Source organism: Lonchura striata, chromosome 3, assembly GCF_050655825.1.
Source record: "Lonchura striata isolate lonStrDom1 chromosome 3, ASM5065582v1, whole genome shotgun sequence".
Classification (NCBI taxonomy): Eukaryota; Metazoa; Chordata; class Aves; order Passeriformes; family Estrildidae; genus Lonchura; species Lonchura striata.
In genome coordinates, this window is record NC_140705.1 from 99,785,981 (window position 1) to 99,805,755 (window position 19,775).

A 19,775-nucleotide genomic window follows, 5' to 3' on the forward strand; every position below is an offset into this window, starting at 1 on the left:
TATCTGAAAATGGAATTTTTTGATTTGGAATGCAAATGTTGCAGAGTCCTAAGGAAGAGTGACCAATGGCCTCAGGTATAGGCTGGCATTGAAAGAAAGAGTGGGAAGTGGGAGAGTTCCCTCTGCTTCTCACCTTGGTGGAGGAGGTTTCAAGAAGGAAAGTATCAATTCTTTAATTGAAAACCAGGATTTTTAGTAAGGCTGAGATGGTACTTTGCAACCTGATGATTTTTATGTTTCATAACTGATGTATATATTTGCATTTTGGGAGGAGGGAAGCTCCTCTGTATTTATAATGTAGTGAAGGGATAATGCATATGCAAGAAAATTCTTTGTTGTCAACACAGATTTTCTGTGGAATTAAAACTCACAATGCCTAAAATTTGAGTATGAGTGTTGCCATGTTTGCAGTGTTGGTTTAGATCTATTTGTAAAGAAAGAAAACTTTTCTTGCCATCTACATTGTCTTTATAACTGTCATTTATAGCTATCAATAGATGTTAATGACTTCAAACTCTGGAAGGGGGAAACTTATCTTTTTAATTACAGTAAGATGAAAACTATGTAGATGTTAACAGGTTATGAAGATGCCCTGCTGGCCATGAGCAGTCAGCATGCATGACTGCCCTCTGCTTTTGTTGTTTTTATTAAAAGTTAAGTGTTCAGCACTTCTCAGTAAGTCTTGCTTTGCACACTTGAAGCTCACTGAGTGAAATCAAATTAACTTCTAAAAACACTTAAGTTGGTCTATTTTTTCTTACAAATTATATGCTTTTTCCTTAACATTAAGGTTTTTAATACCGTAAAGAATCACATTTAACTTTGTGAAAAGTTAGAGGGAAACACTAAAAAGTGAATGTTCTCATGCAAACCTCTGTTTTCATAACATTATCCCTAAATTAGATGAATCTGATATTGTCTTCCTTTTCTCTAAGCTCCTTTTGAGTTGTAGCTTCAAATACATAGACTACATCGTATGTACACGATTCCTGTTACAGATTTCATTCCTGGCAGGCTAACACAGTATTTCTGACTTAGCACCTGAAAAGTCTGTCTGACATCAAAGAAGTTTTGTCAACCTTAATAGCAAGCTTATTAGACATTTTCAGTGGATGATACTAAGCTCTGTAGGACTTCTGGGATGGGTCAGGGTTGCCCGCAGAGGGGTGGCCAGTCCTTTTTTGGGGTAAATCAAAGAAACCTCAGTGGTACTAACATGGTCAGGCTGTGTGGTAAAATGGGATAGCTCTCAGGTGAGTGCCCTGGAGGGGATGCTCACAGTGAGTCCAGTCCTTAAACGCTCGGTGGAGACACACCAGTGGCAGAATCCCCGTGTGCCAGCTGAGTACAGCTCTGTGTGAGGGATGATGGCCCAGGCTGTGGCTCCAGGAGTGCTGAGCCTCTGCTGCCGGCTCCAGCAGGGATGCAGGGATGCGCACGTACGGCTCCATTCACAGAAGGGCCTCACTGAGCTCTGTGCCTCTTGGCTTGTGTGCTGGGCAGGGCTTGGGATTGCTTATCTTGGATCTCGTTGGTGATTCCCTAGCGGATTTTCTCTAGCAGTGTTGGCCTGTTGCAGTTCTTCAGTTGAAATACTGTGTACTGACAGGGAGGTTTTGTGAGGTGACTGAGCCATTTCACTGCCTCTGGTGCTTTTCCTCTGGCTCCTTTTGTATCACCTTTTGCAGCCTGAAGCCTCTGTGTTACCTCACTTGTTCTTTCACTCACTGCTTTCAAAGTAGTTATTAAGGATTTGTTGCAGTACATTGCCTTGTGAGGGGGTTGTTTTTATTAAGGAAAAAAAACCCTTGCCCTTCTGTCTGCCAAAAATAGGCCACATTTATTTTGTTCAACTTTTTGTTTTTAGTACTCTGTCTCTCTTTTTTTAATTGACTTTGACAGATTTAGAAGACTTAATCTTAGAACTGTCTCAAGAAAACATGCAAAAGTTCAGGCTGACTCAGATAACCGTTACGGCTTTTGCTGATTAATAGTTCAATAACAATATGCTTGTTTAAACATTATTTTGAACAGGATCCCTAAGTGCCTTTATAACAAGAATAATGATGATGAGGTGCTATTAACTTGTAAGCTTTAGGTAAAATTTATGAAAGTTTTGTGCAGAAACGGAAAGAAATTGAAAATAAGCTCCTAAACAAATCCCTCTGTTACCATCTTAATTACTCTGTTTTGCAGGTCTAAACTAAAACTCTGAAATCCCCTGTAGCAGAAAATAAGGACTTTTCTTCTTGAGGCTGAAGATACTCTGTCTGTATGATTTCTGCTGGTTTTAGGAACACTGTATGTCTTTCTTTTTTTGATAAAATACCTAAAATCTACAGAACCATTTTTACTTCAAGATTTTATCTTGTCTATACAGAGTCAGAAAAGCAATAACCCACATAAATCCCAGTCACATTTCTGGGGCCTAAAACGCAGTTAAATCATTGCTGTGCAAATGTGTATCTCTGCTCTCCTAAACAGGGAGTATCTTCATAACATCCTGCTTTCAGTCAGCACCAGAAAATAGAGAGATGAACGTGGTAAAATGACCTGAATGAAAGTTTACCCAAAGTGAAACATCCTTAAAATATATATGCTTGCCCAGGTTAACTCCAGTTCATTCATATGTTTTAAATAAATTAGGGCCATAATGTTAATTTTTGTTTCTACCAAGTGAATAAAATGCATTCCATAAAACAAAAATTAATGTAAATAATTACTAGCCACATGAGTAGTTAATTTAGTTTCTGTTGCAGTGATAAAAGTTTTCATTAGTATGAATGGAAGTAATTATTCTGTTTTGATCCATGCATATTAAACATATCCTTTATTCATTAACTCCACTGTGCTAAGTAAAAAGCAGCTACTCCTCACAGAATACTGCCAGAGAGAAATTATGGATTATTGGAGCTGAAATTTACAATGCCAAATTTATGGTAGGAGACTAAAGATAATAGTGTTATAGGCAGTAGTTGAACAGAATTCTTGGAGACTTTATATATATATATATATATATATATTCATATGCATATATCCTAATTTTAGGATATGCAAAATTAGGTACATACATTTGTATGTACATATACTCATGCACAGTTGAATGTCCTAAAAAAAAGTTTGTTGAAAGTAATTATATAAAAATAAATAATTAAACTCATTTTTAGATACAGTTTTAAATACATGCATATATATAAAGGTAATATTTTTCTATGTGTAGCAAAGTTGAGTGGTGATTAATGTGTTGATATAGGTGCCCAGTTGTATCTGTGATTTAAGTGCTGGTCCCCTGTTTTTATTGTGAACCCACTGTATGCATACTTCTCTATGTAGCATTGCAGCAAAAATGCTCTTGTAGAAGTGCTTTTCTCAAGTTACTTTATTGAACTGTGTTGCATAATTATTCCTCTTAAGTCACACTTTTCCTGATTTTTTTTTTTTTTTGTTCATGCAGGTGCTCTTTCCATACCTGTTCACACAAAGAGTGCAATAAATACCAAAACAAGAGAGATCAAAGCAAACCAGACCATGCAGTCCTTTAGAAATCTTGGCTAGCTCTCTTGTAAATAAAAGTGCCTCTAAAGCAGAAGGTATTTAGCTGCTGTATTTATACAGGTTTTGATTGACAGTTCAGTTATTAACCTCATAAAAACACAGCAGCATAAACTGGTATGAATGTTTATTCTAGCACTTCTGTCTGAAGGAAAATGAAAAGCAAGATATAGTGGCATATTCTTAGTTCCTTTTAAGTATTTATTTTAGGTCTGTGTAGCATAGAAGAATGTTTTTTCAAGTCAGTGAACTCAAACTATTTTGCTTACTGTTCTGGGATCTAAGTGTTTTCTAATTACTAACAAAACAAATGTTAGACTTACTGAAGGTACAGTCACCACATCTTTATTAAAGGTCCAAACCTCACATCTTTGTGATGGCGCTTCTTTCCCCTTCATAGTGTTTTCCATTTCATTTGGGGTAGAAATGAAATCTGAATTGTTTTTTGCAACTGATTTGATGAGTTTACAGAAAAATAGTGCCTTTTTGTCACGGAGGAGGTCTCCTGTATCATGTTAGGTCTAGAAAAACAAGTATGCAATAATCTTCTGTATCCTTGCTCTTGGGCTTATTAGCCAATGCATTACACCATTTTTTTTTTTTTACAGTTGCTTTTTCCATGCTTCATTGTGGCCTCCCACAAAATTACATGGCCATTTTCCCTTCTAAGGCAGCACTAAAATTCTTTTTTTTGTGTGAAATGTTTTATTGAAAGCAGTTTGTCATGAATCCTGAGACAGTATGTGATTTCAGGAATTTAACTCTTAGGTATATTCTTTAAACAAAATTATCTGCAGCAAATTAAAATTTGTATTTAATCTCTATTTCTAAAGGAACTTGCCTGCTGCTATTGTCTGTCTCTGAGTAAGAAAAGTGATAGTTCTCTGGTGATCATTCAGAGGGACTGTTAATCAAGAGCTTTCATAAATATGTAATACTTCTGAAATAAAATTTTAAGTGATTATTTTTATTTCTACATCAAGCTAGTATTTTAAATACTGTCATACAATGTGGCAAAAATAATAGTTCATGCTAAATTAAAGACTAAATTACTAACTTAATAAAAACTGTTACATCTCAAGAATTTTTTTCTGAGCCGGATCTGTTGTTTACTTGCAGTGGCTTGTGATGGCCACCAAATGCAGGAAGACAAGAAAAACTAGATCTTTTAAGAAGGCAATGTTAAAACCGTGGTGGCAGAGTGGGAAGTAGCTAAGTGGAGCCATACAAATCGTAAAGGGATCTCTTTGTCCTGTTTCCTTGATTCCCGTGGAGAGCTTGACTGCTAGCAACAGTCCATCAGGTCAGTGGTGTGTTTGGATGAGTTGAAACTCCAAAGTTTCCAGGACATTTCATAACAGAAATTGTGAGTAACAGTGCTTCATTCCCCTGCACAATTTAAAACTTCCAGGCTATGATTTGTGACCACTGGTCCTTGCTGTATGCTCTGTACCTACTGCAAGAAGATTATTAGCTCTGTAGTCTTTGATTCCTTCAAGTGGTAGTAGGCTCCTTTTAGGTCTACCCTGGACCTCCTCTTGGTCAAACAGAACAAACCTGGCTCCTTCAGCTTTTTACAGGGCATGTTCTGTAGGCCATGCCCATCTGAGCAGCTCTTTGCTGGACCCTCTCTTGTTCTGATCTCTTCTGAACTTGGCAACCCAGAACATGATGGGGGATTCCATGTGCAGCCCCACTCATCTGCTGCAGCATTCGCTCTAATGACCACATTCTCATGTGTGCTTTGCCCTGTGAGCAGTGAGGATGTGCCCTTGGCATCCACTGTAACCCCTATATTTTTTCCCTTAGGGTTGTTGGTTTCTCAGCCAGTTGGTTTTCACCCTGTGCTGATGCTCAAGATTATTCATCCCAGGTGCAAAGTCTGTCATTTTATGAATTGTCCTCCTTACTACCACTTTTGAATAATTTCAAATGTTACATATTTGTGGTTTTAGTTGTATAATATTATGCTGTTTTGCTGTATAATAAAATACAAGATAAAATTACCCCTTGAGTCAAATACAGTAAATTAATTGAGTTTTGCTTTCTAACAGAAAGGTTAGAACCTTTCTGTTTTCTCTACCTTTATTGTTGTTACTCATCCTGTCATGACATGCAGGTGATTGTAATATAATTTAGCCCTATTAAAGGAGCAAAAAATTATTGTAATTCTTAAAGCATGTCTGAAATCAACTTTGGTCTTTACCATAAACTCAGCATAAATCAGTCTTCCATATGTATTTTTCTTGGTGTTTTCTGTGTAGTTAAAAAAAAAGTTTCCCATTTATTGAGTTTAGACTCTGAAATCTATTAGCAGGGAAATAGGCTTCCTATATTTTGAGACAGCATCTAACTGTTTAATAAGTGATAAGGGTCAGGGAAAGAACACAAATGTTAAAATGGGCAACTAAAACCTAGTCTAGTCAGGTTAGCCTAGTTAAGTTGCATTGTGGGATTTTTTCATAAATCAACAATGTCAGAAGAAGCAAATTTGTAAAATGTATATTGTCTACATAAATCTATCATTTTGAATGACAGTTTTGACAAAGTCAGTCCTGGTTTTCAAGTTCTTTCAGCAGCAGTTGTCCTTGCAGTGCCAGGAGTATGTTGGGGTTTGTTTCTGCATTACTGCTCTTTAACATAAAGGATCATCTGACATGGGCTTAATGATTCCAATGTAAGGATTGTTACAACACAAGTAGATTTTACAGGAGACAATTAAAAAAAATCAAATTTCATCAAAACTATATTCTTGGTCCTGATCTAACTGTGCCATGTCTATATTTTTTCACATTCCAGTTCTATTTTTTATTTTTAAATGTAGTGTTATTTTTCCCTATCAAATATCTGACCATGTATTTGCTAGCTGATATGAGATGTTAGCAATATTTGTTTCAAAAAAACCACTAGAAACCTTTGCTGCCCTCAGAAGATTGTCTCTAAAGCTCACCTATGTTATACTCAAATATGAACATATTTGCTGCAGATGTTCTTTTACATGTCAGTTACTAAAAACGGCCCACAAGGTTATAAAGCTTCATTCTTCTGAAAAATAAATGAAAGAACAGAAGCAGGTAATCTCTGACATGTCACAGTAAAATGATATGTATGCCCCAGTGTCACAGCAGAATTTTAATCTCCTGGAGTGTTCTCTTAAGTGTACAGCACAGTTTTAAAAAGAACACTGCAACAGCCATGATTTTATTCTTAAATGTATTTTTAAATGCAGTTAAATAATCCACCTACTTGTTATGTATAAAGTTGGAATATTTTGTTAGTTAAATATTTTGTTAATTAAATAAATATAGATGTCAGCCCTAGAGTTCTGTGGCATCAAGTTGCTACTGAGACAAACACAATTGTTTAATCACTGGAGATGTCAGTTTTAGCAGCATTTATGAATTGGTTCTAGAACTTTGATGTTATTGACATCGCCACAAGCAAAGCACATGAAAACTGTAAAGGATATGATTCTTGGCTTAATTTAAGCCACTCCAGCTTCTGTTCTGAAAAGTGATAAAGCCAAAGAACTGGTGCTAAATGAATGGAAGAACTGTTGATACTCAGGAGTATAATAGGGGCTTCTGGGTTAGGTTACTTCAGAAAAAGTAGAACTGGTTTTTGCATCTTTTCTGAAGAAGCGCTATCAACACTCTGAACTGTGTATCGTGCTTAAACCAAATTTTCCTTTGAAGTCTTACAGACTTACAGTTGGCTTTGAGTTTTCTTTTTTTCTTTTTTTTTTTTTTTTACATTTTTATCCCTAGCATTAGTTGGATTTTGTAATTTAGCTGTGATTCAGTTTTTTTCCAAGTGCTTATTGCTAGCTGTTAAATTCTGTCCTTCCTATCATCACATGCCTTCAGAGTAACTTCTTGCCAGTTGATGGGACTTCCATATTCGGTGAAAGCTTTTTCTTCCCCCCCTTTTGCCTGTTCCAGAATCTATTTAGGAGGAAGAATTTGGCTCAAGGGCACACACAGAAGTGCTAGGTAGGAGTGGTGGGTGTAGCTTGATTCCATATGACATGGTACAGAAGATACTTCTGTATTACTGTTTCCTGTTAATGGAACATCTTTTCAGGTGGGGAGAACTGAATGAAAATGGCAAAAAACCTACTGTATGTCTGCCTACATATACATTCTTAGTCAGTCTTCTGAGTACTAAACCATGACTGCTGTGTCTAGCCATCAAAATGAAACCTTTTGTGAATGGGTTGTACTCTGTCATCTGGCTTTTGTGCAGCATTGCTTGCATGAAAAAACATTACATTGTTAAACTGGAAACTCTGTGAGGTGTAAATACTGCATCTTAAGTACTGCAGTATTCTGCATGTATACAGTTCTTCAAATTATTTTTGCAAGTGAATTTAGTGGGATATAAGTGCTTCCATTAGTTTCTCTCTCAGCCTTTCTACATTAAGCATCATTTTAATTATGTACTTCAATGACTTTTTTCATTTGAGAAGAGGGATTTTATTGTAAGCATCATCAGCCAATTGGTAACTGTTGTGTTTCATTGCTCTACTTCCTCTCTGTGAATAACCTTCCACCAGTTCATTGTTTGAGTCTCAATTATCCTGTTTGAAATTCTGGATTGTGAAATTGTGCTTCTTAGAGTTACTAACAGGAAAAAAGAAAATACTATTTCAGAGTCTGTGGTTGAACATACTGTTGAAGATGATCTCTGAAGCAATATAAAAATAGTTTCAGCTGGACATGGGGTAAAATAGTAGTATCTTAACGCTCTTCTCAATTACTTCTCTTATAAAGACATTTTAAGGGGAGTAGATGTAAAATCTTGTGATCTGCAGAATGTTTGATTTAGGAATTTAATTATGGTTGCTCTGTTGCCAAAAATCTGTGTTTGAGCTATGTCAGTGACTAATGGGAAGGTAGTTATCTGTATTTTTAATTTAAGCCTATTGTTCCCTGTCAGATCTGTCATAGAATTGGAAGAAAAAGTTTGTTGCATGAAGACTGTTGGCAGTGGCTTTGGAGTTGTTTTAGTCCACATTTACTCGATATGTTCTTTTATAGCTATGTCAGGGATTTGTCTTCTTTTAAAGACATGGATAGCCTGTTACCTGTGAAGCCTAACTCACATTGTGTGCATATGTACATCCATGAATCTGTTCATATAACTAACATGCATGGGACATATCTCAAAGTGATAGTACCTGTTTTTTGAAGGAGTATGATTTTTGATGAAATTAATATAAAATATGTGGCTTAGTGTCATGAACAGTTTTGAAGAGCAGAACCATTATACTTCTTGTTGTTCCAGTCTCAATTACAGGGCACAAATAGTTGTGTGTACATGTTTCCAGGAGCAAAAAGCATGGTCAGCATTAAAAAATGAAACAACTAAATTCCTCAGTATTGTTCCATACTGTCTAGCTGTTTTAATTCCTGCTTATTTCCAGTTGTGCATCTTCTTGCCTTGACATCCCAAGTACGGATTCACACTTAACTTAATGCTCTGTATTTTGAGCACACTTTTTAATTTTGCAGCACTTCTGATAATGTGTATTGTTTCTTGTTTCCCCTCTGAACTGGAGGCCCTTTAACAGTCTGCTCAGACAGTTGTGTCTCCTTTTTTCTGAAAATGCCTGTGGACATCTTCTCTGCAGATACTGCCTGTCAGTGGTTTTGATTAGGCTGGCTTAGCCTATCAATAAGCTCTGGAGCAGTAAAGCAAGTAGGAGGTTAGGTAGGTTATATAATTTACCCACTTCAGTAGTTATAATTGTATTTTCCTGTCAGAAAGATTTATGAAACCATGCTAATTGCAAAGAATTTTGAGGCTTTGTAAAGGTATTCAGTTCCATTATTTAATACTGATTCAAATGTGGATACTGAATTTTTAACACATTAAAATTGGACTTGGTTAAAAGTACTTGTGCTACTTGGATGTAGTCTTCGCTTAAATTTCTAAGCAGTGGCCATCCATTCCATAGGAAACTTGACCCCAATTCTGCTTTTGCTTTTTGCACTCTGTAGCACAAGAGGTGGAGATGTTACAGCATTTTTGGATAGAACTTTTTCTTTATAAATACTGAGTTCTTAATGTTTTACATAGGAAAATTCAGTAGGATGGGCTGTTTGGTTGGATAGATCTTAGGCTTTGTGCTGTCCCTGGCTTGGCATCTTCAGTTTATTATATATTTTGTGTGCAAAAAAATTGAAGTTTTGAGGACACTTAGAAAAAAATTGCATGAGTGTCTTCTGCTTAAATAGCCAGTTATTTTCAGTATTGATGTCTTTTAACTGTCCTCATTAGTGCTTCAATTTACATTAATTCACTTTTAATAGTTCCATGTCATTTTTAAATCTGAAATCTTCTTTGTAGCTATTAGAGCTACTGCATATTCCTGTTTTCAGTTCCAGCATTTCACTATATTGTATATATATATATATTCACAGAATTTTTTCTTAAGTGCCTTGGGAAAGTCCCTCTTTGAACATTTGTTTGCACCTAACAGTCTGGTTTTGCTGTGTTTATCCTGTGGCCTGTGGCTAAGGCATGTTATGTTAGCTGAGTGCTGGAAAGAGTTGTGCTGATGTTTGCCATGTGCTCGTTTACTCGTGCAGGATTTTTTTTGTCTGCTTATTTTTATGCACATTCAGTCTTGCCATCTCATTGTGTTATTTTTCCAAACCTGGATCTGTCTGGTTCTTGGAAGCTTTGCATTGGACTCATGCTAACATGGAACATTTATCTTTGTTGATCTTGTGGCAAGCAAGCTCTGCAGTTGGCTTTGTTTTTCTAAATGATGGCCTTTCATTTATTTATTTTTAAAGGAAGTCTTTTTAATCTTCATACCATCTATGTCTAATTCGAGCTTCCTCACAGCAACATTCAAGTGGTTCTTGCTTCGATGATGCTGAACAGTTTCATATAAACCATGAAGCCATCCTTTATCTGATGAAAAGATAGTAAAACAAACATAGAAAATTTTTACTTACGTCTTTTTAGCTTGGATTGATTTGCTGTTGCAGTTTTAACTGTGCCACCTTACTCTGGTTCTGGCCAGGGATGAGTTCCTGAGGTGTTTGTACATTGCTCTGGTTTGAACACGGTTGCTCCACCTAAGGAAGCAGAAATGTGGCCTGCAGTGTCAATACTGCCATGGGCTGGAAGCAGCACTGTGGAAAGAAGGCTAATGGAAGCTCAGACTCTTCTGACACTGCATTTTACAAATCTTCCGTGAATTCCTATTATGAGGTGCATTTTAGTATCAGGAAGCTATCTTTTAGTTCATGTCTATTAAGTGTATTCTATTAGCTGTTTAGGACATGAGCTATGCTGACGTAAGTGTTGTTTTCTCTTGTTCGACCAGAACATTGTTAGAATACTGTCAGAGTTTAAACTGTTGTATCTTTTTCTTTTTTGGTGTGAATAAGGGGCTAAGATCCCTTTTTCCCAGAAAGGCCTGATCAGTTTAGCTGACAAAATGTTAGTGAGTACACATAGAGACAGTTACTTGTGTAGACTACACTCTTATCATTATTTTTCGTGAAAACATTATGCTTTAAGAGTTCGTTGTGTGTGTGTGGTTCTTCTGCCTCTCCAGCTTCACTGTAGCATCAGAAATAAAACAAATAAACTGATGTTTTGAGTGTAAGTAATTACTGCAGAATGTTAATTATGACTCCTCTTCATTTGTTTCTGCAGAATGACAGGAAGGGAGTTTTTCTCTCGGTTTCCAAGCCTTTATCCTTTCCTTCTCAAGCAGTTAGAGGTTGTAACCAGCACTTTGAACAGGTAAGATTATGTCTGAGAAAACTGTGAGGTACAAAGTGAAGTGAAAAGGTTCAACACCCTAGTGTCATTGTATACATCAGTGCTTCTTGAAATTATACAGTTCTAATGTTTTTGCTAAGGCTTTTTTCTTTTAACTTTGGCACATTGCATTAAGTCTCTGAAGATTGAACTACTGTTGACTAATTAAGAGTTGCTGTGTTCTTAGGATCAGATGTTAAGGAACTTAGTTTTTCAGGGAAACAGAACCCGGGTATTTGAGTGTCTCACATTTAACAATGAGGTTTCCCAGCATGTTTAAGTGATAGAGGGTCACAGGCCTCAAGTAACACCACATGAACACTTTCCAGCCTGTGGCACACTGACTCTGGAGAAGGTCCTTGATCTTGTTTTAAAGGCTCCACAAATGGTGGCTGAGAGCTACAGTTTGATCAATGCAGATGATACCATTTGGGATGACGCTGTTACCTCCAGGTTCGTGAACTTCTAAAGTAAACTAGTGCTGGCTTTGTTTTTTCTTAAAATGCTGTGATATAAACTGTGGAAGTTGAGCAGCTGATTTATGGGCGAGGTTCAGCTGACTGTTTAATGGGCCTAGGAAGCAGGAGTTTCACCAGTCATTCCATGCTTTGCAGTCTCTGCTCTAAGAAAAGAGGTTGTGTATTTTCTGCACGGCAGTCAACCCTACCTGATGTTGTAAAAGGTGACAGTGTTGTCACTGGCAAATTTTGGGAAGTTTTTCAATTGAAGATTGAAAACTGCTGTCTGAAATGTTGCTCTTGAATGCTTTTTCAATGTGGATTAAGACTTGTATCTTATTATTAATTGTTAAATAAATAAAAAAGTATTGATTTTAACTTGGTTTTCTGATTGTTTTTACTATATGAATAGTAGACCCTTAGTGTCAATGACAAGAACTATTCTTTAGTAAAACATGTTATTTACTAAGCACACATTTCCTTTCAAATTGATAAAAATACTTTTTTTAAACCACCTCTTTGTAACTCTGCTCTCTGTTTCCTGGTTCATAGAGAAACCTTATCTGTGCAGGTTTTTAATACTGTTTAAAAATTAAGGCAGCTCACCACATTTGGGAGTAAAGGAGGATTGTGGGAATATTGTGATTGGAATATTGTGGGAAAGTGAAGGCAATACAGCCATAAGTGTCTTCATTAGAGGGGTCCCCTGCAGAAGAACTGGATGCCATATTTGGTCCCAGCAGGGCTTGCACTCCCATGCAATGATCAGCCTAGGATAACTCATTGAACCAGAGATGCAGAAGGCTATTTAATGGGGAAGAGACTCAAGTCCAGTGTGAAGGAGGATGCTTTTTTTCACCAAGTGCTTCTTACACCTTTTTATTTAGTGAAACTGAAGAGTTGAAAATCCATCCAAGCCTGTTTCTTTTGCTCTTAATCCTGGGAAGACTGTATCCATCTCCAATGGATGGCTCTCACTCAGCACTCAGCACTGCACCGTTTGTCCCCTTTATTATAAGGTAAGGTGATTTTGTAGTGGTTTGTTATGTGATAGGAGCTCTTTTTTGAATCTTCAGAATTTTTTAAATAAAATGACTTTTTAAGCTTCTCTTCAGTTTTAGTCCTTAAAAGAAAAGTTGGTATTAATTGGTTGTACTTTCCTATATTGTTATTGTTTTAGAGAATTAGAAAGAATATTAACTTATGCAAATCATTGTATGATTTGTTTGAAAATCTTCATCTGCAAATGCTGTATGGCATGACTGCTGCCACTGAGAGGGTAGATTAAAACTGATGACCTTGACAGATTTTAGCAATGCAAGATTTGCTATACAAGTTTCTGATGGGTTTTTTCAGTCCTGCAGAATGATTGTTTGCAACACATAAATGTAACATCTAATACATAGATTTGTAGATGTGTATATGTATCTCTTCATAGCTAGATAAAGATCTGGATCTGTCCTTTATCTAACGTGTTTCTAAGATGACTTTTCAAATATTTATACAGTGGAGCTTTCATTTTTAGGGTGGTTTCTAGAAGCTATTCAGCAGACATTTTGCTGCTCTGTATGCCTCCTGTTTGGGATTAAGAGCTTCATAAGAGAGTCAGAGCTGTGGTGGGTAGGGAGAAATGAGCATCACCAGTATTTGAGAGGAAGTCCTGCTATATGTGTGAAAGCTGCAGTGCAGTAGGGTGAGAAACTTCTGTGCCTAATCTTGCTTGTCTAGTAGTGAAACAAGACAAGGTTGTTAATCCTAAGATCCTTCAATTATTTTTTAAGTTGCTATTTGTTAGAAAATAGCATCTCTGCTGTTTTTTCACAGCAGGTGTGATGTGTTTCTTCCTTTTTATGATTTTTTTATGAACTTTCAAGAGTAAATACTAATTACCCTTTTTTTCTGAAAGGAAAAAACCTGTAGTAACAGGTTTTAAATACACTGTATTTAACCATAAAATATGTTTGGCTTTCTGCCATATCTGAATCTTAAATGCTTTTTGGGAAAATGTTTAAAACTATTTGTTACATCAATAATTGACTCTGTTTTGATGCCTTTATTGATGCACTGGAGAATTTTTTTTTTTCTTTAATGTTTCAGCATCATTTTGGCTATTGCTAATAGATTAACTTTTGATAAACTTTTGGTTACAGCTTTTTAGTTTTGTCTTTGTTTCTATTATGACCACTACTTTTTGCAAGATACATACACCAGTTACCAGTTAGCTTATTGTCTTGGCATTATTTAAATTCACTCAGAAGATGTGGGGGGAGAACCCAAATAAAATCTTTAAGCTAAGAACCTTGAATATTTAAGTGACCTGTACTGTTGGGCCTACTTTCCTTTAAGTGTGTTCCTAAAGAGGAATGATGTGGCTGATAAAGATGCTATTTTCTGCATTTCCTTTCCATTGATTTTGCTAGTGAATGCTGTGGATGCAGGTGCAAAACTAGCATAAAATTACCATGTATTTGTGACAAAAATTTGTAGGTGGGTGTACAGACATGCATTTTCTGTCTTGTTACTTAGCAAAGTATTGAAATTTTTATGGTTGCCCGGGGACAATACTAAGGATTCTGCAGAGGTAAATGTATTTATGATATAGCTCAGTGTGTTTTTACTGACTGTATTTCTGTCTGCAATTCTTATACTCTTGTTATTTGAATGCTGTAAGTGGTTTTTTTCTGTTCATTCTGACTGCATTTGTTGGAATTACCAGGGATGACTTATCTTGGTAAAACAAATACATTGCTCTTTTCCCATCAACTTCCCTTTCTATTTTTCATTATGCAGTAGCAAGTGAACAAAAATAAAATTGTTTCCCATCCATTTGGTTGTTTTTCAGAAGGTGGTAATGAAGTAACCTATTAGAGAGGATCGAAGAGAAGGTCTGGTGCCAAAGGCCCTATGTACCAAGTCATTAAATTGTGTATATAAATTGTTTATTTGAATTTCTCAGTGCAATGTTGTGTTCTATAGCATCTGCATGTACATATAATTACATGGTAGTTCAGTGCAATTACAATATGTAATTGCTATGCCATACCATGAGATTTTTGTTTAGGATGGTGTACCAGTGTCAGCCATGCAGTGAGGAGAGAGGAAAGGTGAGCGTGACCCGTATGTGGTCTCAATACCCCTTCCAGGGCTGAGCCTGCAGGGAAGTGACATTCACTTGTTGCACTGAGAAGATGAACAGAATACTGTGTTTGCATGGAGTGAGCAGTTCTGTGAACAAAACTGGGTTGAGCAGAAAGAATTCAAGTTGGGCTTTTGAAGAGCTTCACTTAAGCTTGAGTGGAATTTTCCATCTAAGTGGGAGTAGAGCTGTGGTTGCTCTGACCGTGCTGAGATGAATTGCACAATATGAGCAGGATTAAATGCTGCAAGGACAAATCTCAATCTCTGTGCACATAGTTGTTACTCCCTGTTGAACTAGGGCATTTGATTACCTATCTGCAGTTCTATTAAGCTATTTTTCCCCCTGCAGATGTTTTATTTGGAAGGGAACACTTTGATTCACAACTTATTACCTCACTTTTTATTTTTTTTTAAAGAGCTAGATAGGTCTGTTTTAATGGTTACTTTCTAAGATGAAAGAATGTACAGCATGTTTTTGATTAACAAGGGAGGTAATCGGGAGGTAATGTTTTAAGTATGAAACAAAAACATAACCTCCCTTTTGCCTCCCTCTCCCTTTTTCAAAGACCTGTAATCTCTTCAGAATGATCTAGAATTCAGTTACCTTATGTCCTCTCGTACCATGGCACTGACAGAGTGCGTGTTTATTGTTAAATGTTCTGGGCTGAATGCTCTGAAGGAGTAAAATGGGTATTGCTTTATTAACTTGAATACTTCTTCAGTAATTGAAAAAAAATGAATAGTAACTATTTAAGAGAGTGACTTCGTAATCTTTTAGAAAGTTTTTCAAAAATCAGCTTTAAAATGTCAAACAGTATAAGGTTTTAAAACCTTATTGGATGTATGTGCCTTGGCTTCCCCTTGACAAAACTTAATTCTTCATGAAATTTCCTCTTTAGAACTTCAGCAAATAGATTTCAAAGCAGTGCTGCTTCTAGGTGTATTATGTTGCAAGAAATGTTAACATCTTCCCATGAAATTAACAGAGTTATGAAATAGACACTGTTTTCTTGGGCAGAATTTTGTAGTCTGTAATGTGTCTTTGTGCAAAATGGAGGAGCTAAATTCCCAAGTGCCCTGCTGCTGTTTCCAGTCAGGGACCTGGGAGGGTGGCAGATGGAAACACTTTACAGCTGTCCTCTTTCCCTTTCTGCCCTTCTCCATCCACCCCTCTGGCCTGATAGGGCTTTGGTTTTGCACATGAGATCTTGTCATTGGTGTACAAGGATAATCACTGTGACTGTTAGTTAATGATGGATACTAAGATGCAAGGAAAGCAATACTGTGTGTGGTGAGGAAAAATGTTCTGTGGGATCGAGCATTGTCATTTTTTAATTAAAAAAAAAAACAAAACCAACCTTGTAGCCATTTCTAATAGAGTTTTAGGAAAGGAGAGAGAGAATTCTTATCACCTGTGAGTTTTTGAAATAGATTGGTCTGGGTTTATTTTAGCTTCCTAGCAAGCAGAGCAGCTGACCATGAATTCTGAGGCTCTCTGTGAGTTTCAGTTGTGTCTTACTGTTTCATAATGTGAGAGAGCTTACTTCTTAAGGAAGAGGACTCAGATGTGGTAGTATTAATATTGCAGAAGGAAGTGTGAATTTGAATTTTTACCATTCTGTAATGTTACTTGCATGTAGGTTGCCCATATGAGAAAGTTATTCTTTGTTGACTTGTGCTATAAGTTTGATTGCTCTGTGTTGTTTGATTATGTTAAATTATATCCAGTCTGTCAGGTGTATGGTTCTGTTCCACTGTAGCCTTGTGACAGAGTCTGTATGGGCTACAGCACAAGAAACAGGCAATTGGTGAAGTTCTAGTAACCATATATTCTCAATTTGTTTGAGACGAGCTTGGTGGAAATAATTAATGTGTATATATATATATATATATATATATATATATATATATATATATATATCTTTTATAAGCTTAAATTGATGTTTATGCTGGTTTAAATGCAGATTTGCTGGGGTTTGTTTTGTTTCACACATGTACACTTACATGTGTGGATTTAGTATATCATCCTGTATCGGACTTGAAAGCAGCCATCTGATTTTCTGTAGGCTGAGCACTGGTATTTTTTGGTATGTGGCCAAGCAAGGTAGATGACTGTGCTACCTAAGTGTACTTCCTCTGCCTTTCTCCTCTTTCCCCTGTGTTTTAGTGTGACATGGCAGCACTAGAAGAATTAATATTAAAAATTTCCTTGTTTCAACTATCATTTCTGTAAGACTGGGAATCTTACCAGGGGTCTGATAAAGAAAGAGCTTTTGTGGAAATGTCTTTTCATAGTAGATTAAAATATACAACAAGCTGTTTGTTGCAGCCTTGTATTAAAGTAGCTGTTTTTGATTACAGTTGTTTATGAAAGCATCTCCCTGGCTTCCCTTTTCAATTGCACATCTTCTCAGTCTTTGGTTTTATAATTTGTTTTGGTTTTTTTTTTTATTTCCTGATATTTGTTTAGCATAACTGCTCAGCATTATAACTGTCTGCAAATACTGCATTCTATGGAATCCCTGTGAGACTGGGAGCAGGCTCTGACTCACTGGAATGCCCTGTTCTTCTTGAAGGAAGCTCATGGGGCTGGCCAGTCATTGCAAGATGATGACAAGTATCCTTTTTATTATGGGCAAGGTTCCCAAAACATGGGCTGGTCTAGCCATTCAAGAAAAGAAGCAATGTGCACCTCTAAAGCATACATTGTCTTTTAGATTTTTATTATAGTAAATCTCTTGCTTGACATCTGAAGTGGAAATTTTGCATAGCTGGGGGAGAAGGAGGGAAGGACAGGAATTCATTTCCCCACTGAGCTTATCACTAATGAATTGCAACTGTCTTGGAAGTCTCCTATTTTTGGTTATTCTATTGTCTGTGCAATCCTGATTACACAGGGATTAATACTGATCTGTAAAAATATTTATGGGTCACTGTAAATATTAATAAGAAGAATTTCAGTCTTTTTCTTCCTTTTAGTAACAAGTTGTGAACAGGCTGTAATTTTTTTCCAATTTGATTAAGTTCAAATTGTAGTGCTAGAGAAGAATGCAAAAGGCTTAAATGGCAGTGGGCTGCTCAAGACCCTCTGATCTACTAAAACTCTTTATTCATCTTGTTTTTTACTATATTCCTGTCTTTCCTCTGAAACTGTAGACAGCTGTGTCACATCCAAGTGGTGATGATGGGAAAGAACAACCCTTAGGTATTTGCTATTAATTTCTTATTCCAGTTTTCACTGTGTTCATCAGTCATTGGTACATTGTCTGAAGCAGTTTAGGAAATATGCTCAAACTGCAGGGAGCTGTCAGATTCATGGGAAATAAAGGGTGACACCTAGCAGAGAGGCATTCATGACTACTGAGAGTAAGTCTTTTTTTCTAGTGTGCAGTCTCTTGAAGTGGCTGGGATCCTGGGTTAAAATCTGATGTATGTTTAATTTGATGTATACTTACCTGAAACATGATCCACTAAAAATATGATGGGGTGCTGAACTGTCAAAATATGATTGTGAAGTAATTTTATTACTCATTTATGTACTTAACATTAACCAGCAAGTACTCTGCTGGTCAAGATAAGTATCTAAAAAATAACATCTGGAGAAGTATTTGCAGGAAGAAGTATGGAAATGGAGAGAAATAATACATTAACTGTACAGACAATTATATGGGAAACCAAGTATAATGATATTTTTAAAAGCCAATATTCTTTAAAAAGAACAGTCTGAGTTTGAAAAGAGTCAATACAGGGAAAGCTTTTTAGTAATGGGCTAGATACTTTTGGTGGCATGGCTGAAAGGGAAGTGTCTTTGAGAACCCAGATCCTTTGGATGCTTTCATGGGTCTGATGATACACTTTTTAAATTGCTCATGTTGCAGTTTTGCTTACAGTCATCTGAAGTTTTGAAAATCCTTGCAAGATGCTGAGACTTTATTTTTCCATTCAACTTCCCTTTCATAGAGTTCAAAATAATGATAGAGTTGCTAAGACAGAAAATAGTCTGTTTTGTTTTTTTCCCAACTGTTTGGATAGTAAGTGGTTTTTTGGTTTTTTTTGGTTTTTTTTTTTTTTTTTTTTGTTATTCTGCAGTTGTGAAACATCATGGTAACTTCACAAATTAACAAAGTAGAAATATCCTTGTGAATGAAATTTGTCTTTTACATGGTCTTGAGTTAAGAGCAGTTGTTTTTTTCTCTAGAGTACTGTGAACCAAAATGGAGGCTCTACCCTCATGCAACTTTAAATAAACCTAGAGGCTTCCTACCTAGACAAATTCTTTGAGATTTCTTGATGGGATTTCAAGAACAGATGCCATTTAAATTGCATCAGCATGTTCTATGGGAAATCTCCATTTGACAAGAACATATTTCTGTTTCTCTGAAGTTTATACACAGTATTAGTAATAGTTTTCATAGACTCAGATGTCAGAGATCCTAGGTGTTTTGGCTTGCTAAACCACAACAATTCAAGTTTCTAATGTTGATTCAGCTTGGTATCAGTTGCCCACTTGTTTACATTAACCTGGACCTTGGTGACAAGAAGAGAGAAATGTCTATAATTTTTCCTTAGAAAGCCCTTGGAAACTTATGGAGAAACAGCTCCTGGCAGAGCTTGTGGACAGCTTTAACAAATAAAAGCCTGTATACTTTGCCTACATACCTTCTGCAGTATTTATGGCTACCCTGCTTCATTAAGTGCTCGTGGAAAATACTGCCCTTACAAAAACATAGGGTTTTATCTTAATTGCCCAAGTTGGAAGAATAAAATACTTAACACAGTGTATAAAGAGGCTAGAAGTTTGGGCAACCATTAACTTCACTTTGAAGGAAATAGATAAGAATT

At 36.3% G+C, this 19,775-nt stretch overlaps 1 protein-coding gene across 4 annotated transcripts in view; it reads left to right on the forward strand.

Annotated features, from left to right (window-relative positions):
* The window catches only part of THADA (THADA armadillo repeat containing), a 151,749-nt gene that overhangs the window by 38,843 nt on the left and 93,131 nt on the right, over nt 1–19,775 (forward strand). For all 4 annotated transcript variants that reach the window (XM_085577096.1, XM_085577097.1, XM_085577099.1 and 1 more), the window contains exons 27-28: nt 11,230–11,319; nt 12,683–12,814. In XM_085577096.1, coding sequence (XP_085433222.1) covers nt 11,230–11,319; nt 12,683–12,814 — 222 coding nt within the window. The remainder of the gene's footprint in view (nt 1–11,229; nt 11,320–12,682; nt 12,815–19,775) is intronic.